Consider the following 10,000-nt stretch of genomic DNA (forward strand, 5'->3'; position numbering starts at 1 on the left):
AACAACATGAGGCTGAGTGTCTCTGGGGTCAAAGTACATGATGCCACAGGAATCCAGTCAAACTAAGTAAAGTAATCTCTGAGGGGAGGCCACAGTCTGAATAAACCTTTAATCCACTGCGTTACACGTGGATGTTGCCTCCTGTAATTTAGCCCTTTAAAGATCCCTGACTTTGAGAAGCCTCTGTGTCTCTCACTGAGACACCTCGTTAGTTTAATCAGGGCTGTGAGAAGGCTGTTGACACTCGGGAGCAGCTGTGGAGACGACCTGTATGACGACCTGTACGACGACCTCTACGACAACCTCTACGTTGACCTCTAAATCGACCTGTACGACGACCTCTAAGTCGACCTCTACGTTGACCTGTACGACGACCTCTACGTTGACCTCTACGACGACCTCTGCGTCGACCTCTAAATCGACCTGTACGACGACCTCTAAATCGACCTGCACGACGACCTCTGCGTCGACCTCTACGTCGACCTGTACGACGACCTCTGCGTCGACCTCTACGACAACCTCTAAATCGCCCCCGCCCTCATAGACCCCCCTTTGTGTTGCAGTGTATGAGATCCCCTCTGGAAGGGCTCTGGCTGCCTTCAGTGGTCATCTGAAGGTCGTGTACGATCTGTGCTGGGCCCGAGACGACCGCAGCCTCCTGTCGGCCTCCTCTGATGGAACGGTCCGGTACGTTTCTGAGACATAAACAAAGAGCCGGTTTCACTGCACATATCATTATTATATGTATAATATTACATGTGTATTGTGATGTGAGACTACATATCGTCTTACATGAAGTGTCATTTTCTGTTCTACTCTTCTATTATTGACCTCTACTCCCTTAGTATCCACATTACTGTGATTGATTATCTAAAATCTTGTGTAACAGTCGACCCTATAATATAGATATTGAGATATATGATAAAACATATTGCAAAATTTGACGGCAAAACATGTTACGTACAATTGTGGGTGTTGGACTTTATATTTCCGTTCATACGTAATGTCTTTATATAACAGGTGACACTGGATGAGTTTTATTCAAAGGAGATAAAGTTTTACTCTTCCTCCCTCAGAGAGTGGAACGTGGAGAGGCTGCAAGTCTCGGCGCAGAAGGTTCTCCCCCACCCGTCCTTTGTGTACTGCGCTCAGTACCACCCCACCGCCCCCAGCCTGGTGCTGACCGGGGGCTACGACTCTCTGCTGCGACTGTGGAGGCTCGACGTGGACGATGTGAACGGACAACTGCTGCAGGAGTTCGAGGGTCACAACAGCTTCATCAACTCTGTTTGTTTTGACTCTGAAGGTATTGAGTTCCTCTCACACAGAATGCACTGAGAACTGCCTGCACAACAAGATGATGCACGCAAAGTCAAATGTATTTATAAAGAGCTTTGAAAACAAAGTTCTTTACAGCAAACATAATTAAGCAACGGATTATCACGAAAATACATGCAGAAATACACACGTACACAGACATTCATGCTTATCAATGTCGTTTAGTAACTACAGCTGCAACGATTAGTCAATCCACACAAAAACCATCTGTAAGCCTTTCTATAACGGCTCTAATCTGTTTTCAGATCTGCTGCTTCCAGATCTGCTGCTTCTCTCTGTTTCTGACATTTTAAACACCAAACCTTGAATCTAGAAAATAATATAGTTTTGCAATCTGTTAAACCAGGTTTCTGAGTGTGACGCAGCTTATATGTTTCTAATCTTACCGTCTGTAAGCAGAGTGTGCAGACTTTATGAAACATGAGGCTGGTTTGTTTCTGTGAGTGAAGAATGTTTGTTGTAATTAGGACGGAGGATGTTCTCTGCAGACAGCTCCGGCCTCATCCTTGTGTGGAAAACGCCCGTAAACGACAGTAAGAAGAATGCGGTGTGTCAGCGCTGGTGTGTGGAGAAGGTACAGCACAGGATATTTGATCCTCAGTGAATACACGGGAGATGTTGTTCTGCTGGTGTAGTATAAACTGCACAGAAATGTTTTGTCTCTGCAGAAAATATCTGAGAGTGAGCTGAGTGGCGTCCCTATCAACATGCTGCAGCTCCACCCTAACGGACGGTGCCTGCTCATCCACGCCAAGGACAGCGTGTTGAGGATGATGGACCTGAGAATGTAAATAAGATAAGAACTTAAACAGTCTGTACTTACAGGAAACTGTGACCGCTGCTGGTTGAAGAGATCTTAGACCTGTCACTCAAAGAGACACAACATGACTTCAAAGAGACACAAAATGTCTACAAAGAGACACAACATGACTACAAAGAGACGCAGCATGACTACAAAGAGACACAACATGACTACAAAGAGACACAACATGACTACAAAGAGACACAACATGACTTCAAAGAGACACAACATGACTACAAAGAGACACATAATGTCTACAAAGAGACACAACATGACTACAAAGAGACACAGCATGACTACAAAGAGACACACATGACTACAAAGAGACACAACATGACTACAAAGAGACACAACATGACTACAAAGAGACACAACATGACTACAAAGAGACACAAATGACTACAAAGAGACACAACATGACTTCAAAGAGACACAAAATGTCTACAAAGAGACACAACATGACTACAAAGAGACACAACATGACTACAAAGAGACACAACATGACTACAAAGAGACACAACATGACTTCAAAGAGACACAACATGACTTCAAAGAGACACAAAATGACTACAAAGAGACACAACATGACTACAAAGAGACACAACATGACAACATGACTACAAAGAGACACAACATGACTACAAAGAGACACAACATGACTACAAAGAGACACAACATGACTTCAAAGAGACACAAAATGACTACAAAGAGACACAACATGACTACAAAGAGACACAACATGACTACACAACATGACTACAAAGAGACACAACATGACTACAAAGAGACACAAAACGACTACAAAGAGACACAACATGACTACAAAGAGACAATGTTTAATGTCGGGGGAATGTTTTATCAAAACAAACATGAAACATTTTGTTTTGCCCAGAAAAGTTGTTACGGTCCAAAAACGTGAACCTCGTCCATCTTTAAACTTTGTGTCCGTGCAGCCTGGCAGTGAAGAAGTACAGCGGAGCCACAAACTACAGGGAGAGGATCTGCAGCACCTTCACGCCCTGTGGGAACTTCCTGTTCTCCGGCAGTGAGGACGGGATGGCGTACGTGTGGAACACAGACACCGGTGAGACTCTGTCGGCTTCACTTGTTCTGCTCCGGGGCTCCAGCTGACCTCCGCTCTCTCCTCAGGTGACCAGGTGGCCGTCTACTCTGAGCTGTGCTACCCCACCGCTCTCCACGGCGTCTCCTTCCACCCGCACGAGAACATGGTGGCTTTCAGCGCCTTCGGTCAGAGCCAGCTGGTCCACGTTTACCTGTACGATCGCAAAGGTTTGTGAGCAGGTCTTCTGTGGACGCAGCCTCGGACCTCTGAAATACAGACTAACTCTGTCCCGCTGTCTCACAGTGTCCCAGCTGGAGGTGCACAATATAAAAGCTGCCAGCAGATCCACTTCTACAGACACCAGAACCCTGAGAAACACTCCCGACCCGCCGGCCTTACAGGACTCTGCAGCTTCAACCATGGAGCAGTTTGCCCAGGCTACAAGACTCGCCCTGAAGATGCAGAGTGTGAAGGAGCAGCTGGATTCAGTACTCGTAAATACTCATCCTCTATTATTATTACTGTTATGATTGTTATTATGATGATTATGTTATTATTGTAATGAGTATTATTATTATATTATTGCTATTGTTATTATGATTCTGATGATTATTATTGCCATTACTGTGATTAAGATTATTCTAAATAATAAATGAGTATACATAGAAATACAGAATTTAAATATAAACCAAAGCTCATGTTGTGAATCCTTTCAGGAGCCTCATGAGAGATCTTCTGGACAGCTGAGTGAGCGAGGTGCGTATGTTTCACCTCATCATTACATCATCACATCATCATCACATCATTACATCATCATCACATCATCATCATCACATCATCATCATCATCATCACATCATCACATCATCATCACATCATCATCATCACATCATCATCATCATCACATCATCACATCATCATCATCATCACATCATCATCATCACATCATCATCATCATCACATCATCATCATCATATCATCATCACATCATCATCACATCATCATCACATCATCATCATCACATCACATCATCATCATCATCATCATCATCACATCACATCATCACATCACATCATCACATCATCATCATCATCACATCATCATCATCATCATCACATCACATCATCATATCATCATCACATCATCATCACATCATCATCACATCATCATCATCACATCATCATCATCATCACATCATCATCATCATCACATCATCATCATCATCATCATCATCATCATCATCATCACATCATCATCATCATATCATCATCACATCATCATCATCATCACATCATCATCATCATCATCATCACATCATCACATCACATCATCATCATCACATCATCATCATCACATCACATCATCATATCATCACATCATCATCACATCATCATCACATCATCATCACATCATCATCACATCATCATCACATCATCATCATCACATCATCATCACATCATCACATCATCATCATCATCATCATATCATCATCATCACATCATCATCATCATCATCATCACATCATCATCACATCATCATCATCATCATCATCACATCATCATCACATCATCATCATCATCATCATCATCACATCATCATCACATCATCATCACATCATCATCACATCATCATCATCATCATCATCATCATCACATCATCATCACATCATCACATCATCATCATCATCATATCATCATCATCACATCATCATCATCATCACATCATCATCATCACATCATCATCATCATCACATCACATCACATCACATCATCATCACATCATCATCATCATCATCATCATCACATCATCATCACATCATCATCACATCATCATCATCATCATCATCACATCATCATATCATCATCATCATCACATCATCACATCATCATCACATCATCATCATCATCATCACATCATCATCATCATCATCACATCATCACATCACATCATCATCATCATCATCACTTTATATTCTGCTTTGTGTTTGATTTACAGACACAATGAGCCTCATTCACACAGGGAGGAGCTTCACCAGGGACTCTGTGAGTTATTATCACTTCTCCTTTAAAGTCTGTCATAAAGATCTGCTGCTTCTCTGCTTATATTAAAGTGAACATTTAAAAACATCTGGACTGTGAGGACGTAGAGATTATCTGCAGGTGACTGGATCACAGTGAACACACCTTTATGTGTCTTTATTGAGGTGCATCTGGTGACAACGAGCCTCATTCACTGATATCTTCAGTTTGTTATTAAAGTATTTCCTGTGTTAAACCAGAGAACTGTTGGTTCCTGTGTTCCTCTGAAGATTAATCTCATTGTCCTCGTTAATTAAAGTTGATCCTAATCATCAGTAAATACTCGCCGAGCCTCAGAAAGGACCTGAGTCGGCAGAGATTACTAAGAAAATAATTAAATCAAGAAGGACCAAAGTCTCCAAACGTTAAAATAAACTTCTTATGCAGGAAGTGAACAACACACAAGCTTCGTGTGAATAAAACAAGTGTTTGTTTAAAGACATAACGCTTTGTAAAATTAAATTATTATTAAAAACTATTGTGTTATGTAATCGAAATCCTGTTGTATTAAACTGTAGAAGAAAACACAATAAGCAATTACTATTATTAGGGAGACCTGCAGCATAAATACAAACAGACAAACACGATGAGAAATAAATAAACATCCAGCTCAGGAAAGATAAAGAGATTTAAATCTGACAAACATCTCAAGGAAGCTGTAATCTCTCATTTTGGATTTAAAAGCATTTAACTCATTTAATTCTTGGAGTTTTAGTCATTCTGCAGCTTATTCCATGTTGAAGGTGCAGAACACAGAACAACATGTGAGAGAAAGCATGAAGAACAGAACGTTCTCATTTAGTCCTAGCACCGTGTTACCTGTAGCACCGTGTGACCTGTAGCACCGTGTCACCTGTAGCACCGTGTGACCTGTAGCATCGTGTGACCTGTAGCACCGTGTCACCTGTAGCACCGTGTCACCTGTAGCACCGTGTGACCTGTAGCACTGTGTGACCTGTAGCACCGTGTGACCAGGGGCACCGTGTGACCTGTAGCACCGTGTGACCTGTAGCACCGTGTGACCTGCACCGTGTGACCTGTAGCACCGTGTGACCAGGGGCACCGTGTGACCTGTAGCACCGTGTGACCTGTAGCACCGTGTGACCTGTAGCACCGTGTGACCAGGGGCACCGTGTGACCAGGGGCACCGTGTGACCTGCAGCACCGTGTGACCTGTAGCACCGTGTGACCTGTAGCACCGTATGACCTGTAGCACGTGAGGTGGAAAGTAGTGAATAAATTACTCAAGTGGAGTTTTTCTTTCCAGACGGGGTTCAATGTTTCGCTGCTGCCTCCGTCTCTGTTGTCTCCGCACGCCAACCTGCAGCTCTCTGCAGCGGAGCAGCTGATGCCCCTGAACGCTCTGAGCACACACAGTGAGTTCTCAGGGAGACATGTGACCATCTAGGGTCATTGAGCAGGGTCCCAAAGTGTCAGGGGCCCAAAGTGTCAGGGGCCCAAAGTGTCAGGGGCCCAAAGTGTCAGGAGCCCAAAGCCCAAAGCGTCTCATAATCCACTCATGTATGTGAGGTCAAATATTTTACACATTTTATTTACAAAGTATTATTATGTGGGAACCAGGGACTTGTCCCAAGTGTCAGGGGGCCGAAGTGTCAGGGGGTCAAAGTGTCAGGGGCCCGAAGTGTCAGGAGCCCAAAGTGTCAGGAGCCCAAAGTGTCAGGAGCCCAAAGCCCAAAGCGTCTCATAATCCACTCATGTATGTGAGGTCAAATATTTTACACATTTTATTCACAAAGTATTATTATGTGGGAACCAGAGACTTGTTCCAAGTGTCAGGGGGCCAAAGTGTCAGGGGCCCGAAGTGTCAGGGGCCCGAAGTGTCAGGAGCCCACAGTGTCAGGGGTCCGAAGTGTCAGGGGCGCAAAGTGTCAGGGGCCTGAAGTGTCAGGGGCCCGAAGTGTCAGGAACCCGAATTGTCAGGGGCCCGAAGTGTCAGGAGCCCGAAGTGTCGTAAGTGGCGTATGGCCTCATAATTATATTCACAAAGTATTATTATGTGGGAACCAGGGACTTGTAGTTTATGTTCACACCACAGATCAGTGAACTCAGATCTCAGATCACAGATCAAGGATCTCTGATCAGTTTGTCTTGAGTCCCACATGAATAAATATTTCCTGCTTTTGTTTTTTCTTTACGTTCAGGCGGGTTCAGTCCAGTCGGTCAGCGTCTGAAAGCAGCTTCATCCTTCAGGCTGCAGACGGTAAGATATGATGCTGTAAACAAAGAGAATCATCAACTGAGTGTTAACCAGGTGAACATCACTTGTGTTACATTACAGTGTTGTTCTTAAATCTCTACCCATGAAGTGTGTCACATGATTTTAGACGTTATTGCTGTTATATTACTTTTGTATTGTTTAAACATCAACAATAAACTCATTTACTTACAGTAATTCTATAATATATTTTCCAAAGAGTATGAAATAAAATGAAGTCTTAAGTTTACCTTGTTTAACCTGCAGAACCAGATTAAACAGTTTCTCTCCCTCAGAGTCTTCCTGACGTTTCTGCAGGAGTGGAAACAGATTCTGCTCTCGTTCAACAAGTCGTAAGTTTCCTCCGCTGCTCAGTCGCATGTAATGCAGTCTGTGTTTTATATATATGTAAGTATGTATGTATATTTATATGTATATATCCATCCATCGTCTATCGCTTATCCGGGGTCGGGTTGCGGGGGCAGAAGCTCCAGTAAGGAACCCCAATCTTCGCTTCTCCAGGCCACATCCTCCAGCTCCGACTGGGGGATCACGAGGCGTTCCCAGTGAGGAGATATAATCTCTCCACCGAGTCCTGGGTCTTCCCCGGGGTCTCCTCCCAGCTGGACGTGCCTGGAACACCTCCCTAGGGAGACGCCCAGGTGGCATCCTTACTAGATGAACCACTTCAACTGGCTCCTTCGAACGTATACCCGTGATCTCGTTCTTTCGGTCATGACCCAGCCTTCATGACCATAGGTGAGGGTAGGAACGAAGATCGACCTGTAGATTGAGAGCTTCGCCTTCTGGCTCAGCTCTCTTTTTGTCACAACGGTGCGGTAAAGTGACTGTAATACCGCCCCCGCTGCGCCGATTCTCCGGCCAATCTCTCGCTCCATCGTTCCCTCACGCGAACAAGACCCCGAGGTACTTGAACTCCTTCACTTGGGGTAAGGGCTCATTCCCTACCCGGAGTAGGCAATCCACCAGCTTCCTGCTGAGAGCCATGGCCTCAGATTTTGAGGTGCTGATCCTCATCCCAACCGCTGCACACTCGGCTGTGAACCGATCCAGTGACTGTTGAAGGTCACAGACCGATGATGCCATAAAGACCTGGAAAGAGCAGCGATGAGATCCTCAGGTCACCGAACTGCAACCCCTCTCCTCCACGACTACGCCTCGATATCCTATCCATGAACATCACAAACAGGATTGGTGATAAAGCGCAGCCCTGGCGGAGGCCAACATTCACTGGGAACGAGTCCGACTTACTGCCGAGTATCCGGACACAACTCTCGCTTTGGACGTACAGGGATTGGATGGCCCTCAGAAGTGACCCCCTCACCCCATACTCTGCAGCACCTCCCACAGTATCACCCGGGGGACCCGGTCATACGCCTTCTCCAGATCCACAAAACACATGTAGACCGGATGGGCGTACTCCCAGGCCCCCTCCAGGATCCTTGCAAGAGTGAAGAGTGGTTCTGTTCCATGGACGGATCTCATCAATCCCTGCGGCTTTGCCACTGTGGAGTTGTTTGACTACCTCAGTGACTTCCGTCAGGGAAATTGACGATGATCCCCCATCAGCTTCCAGCTCTGCCTCTACCATAGAGGGCGTGTTAGTCGGATTCAGGAGTTCCTCAAAGTGCTCCTTCCAGCGGCCGATAACCTTCTCAGTTGAAGTCAGCAGGGTCCCACCCTTGCTGTACACAGCTTGGATGGTTCCTCGCTTCCCCCTCCTGAGGTGCCGGATGTTTTTCCAGAAGCACCTTGGTGCCGACCGAAAGTCCTTCTCCATAGCTTTTCCGAACTTCTCCCACACCCGCTGCTTTGCCGCTGCCGCCGGGGTCCACCACGGTGTTCGAGGGTTACCGCCCCTTGAGGCACCTAAGACCTTGAGACCACAGCTCATCACCGCAGCTTCAGCAATAGAGGTTTTGAACATCGCCCACTCAGGTTCAATGCCCCCAACCTCCACAGGGATGTCTGAAAAGCTCCGCCGGAGGTGTGAGTTGAAGATCCCCAGGACAGGGGCTTCCTCCAGACGTTCCCAGTTCACCCGCACTACCCGTTTGGGTTTACCAGGTCTGTCCAGAGTCTTCCCCCACCCCTTGATCTAACTCACCACCAGATGGTGATCAGTTGACAACTCCGCCTACTAGTTCCGGCTCCTTCCCCCACAGAGAGGTGATGGTCCATGTCCCCAAAGCCAGCCTCTGCTGCCCGGGTCTGGTCCGTCGAGGTCCCTGACCATCACTGCCACCCGTGTGACAGCGCACGTGTATATATATATACATACATATATATATATATATATATATATATATATATATATATATATATGTATATATATACATATATATGTATATATATACATATATATGTATATATACATATATATGTATATATACATATATATGTATATATATACATATATATATATATATATATATATATATATGTATATGTATATATATGTATATGTATGTATATATACATATA

The 10,000-nt window shown here is 44.8% G+C and overlaps 1 protein-coding gene across 1 annotated transcript in view; it reads left to right on the top strand.

Moving 5' to 3' along the window:
- Positions 1–10,000, top strand: part of ahi1 (Abelson helper integration site 1) — a gene marked incomplete at its 5' end in the record, with an annotated part of 14,791 nt that overhangs the window by 2,913 nt on the left and 1,878 nt on the right. The window contains 12 exon segments of the mRNA XM_029426620.1: positions 564–687; positions 1,077–1,306; positions 1,806–1,912; positions 2,007–2,125; positions 3,094–3,224; positions 3,290–3,430; positions 3,507–3,697; positions 3,920–3,959; positions 5,198–5,244; positions 6,548–6,656; positions 7,443–7,501; positions 7,792–7,848. Coding sequence (XP_029282480.1) covers positions 564–687; positions 1,077–1,306; positions 1,806–1,912; positions 2,007–2,125; positions 3,094–3,224; positions 3,290–3,430; positions 3,507–3,697; positions 3,920–3,959; positions 5,198–5,244; positions 6,548–6,656; positions 7,443–7,501; positions 7,792–7,848 — 1,355 coding nt within the window.

This window comes from Cottoperca gobio, unplaced genomic scaffold, assembly GCF_900634415.1.
Source record: "Cottoperca gobio unplaced genomic scaffold, fCotGob3.1 fCotGob3_212arrow_ctg1, whole genome shotgun sequence".
NCBI classification, from domain to species: domain Eukaryota; kingdom Metazoa; phylum Chordata; class Actinopteri; order Perciformes; family Bovichtidae; genus Cottoperca; species Cottoperca gobio.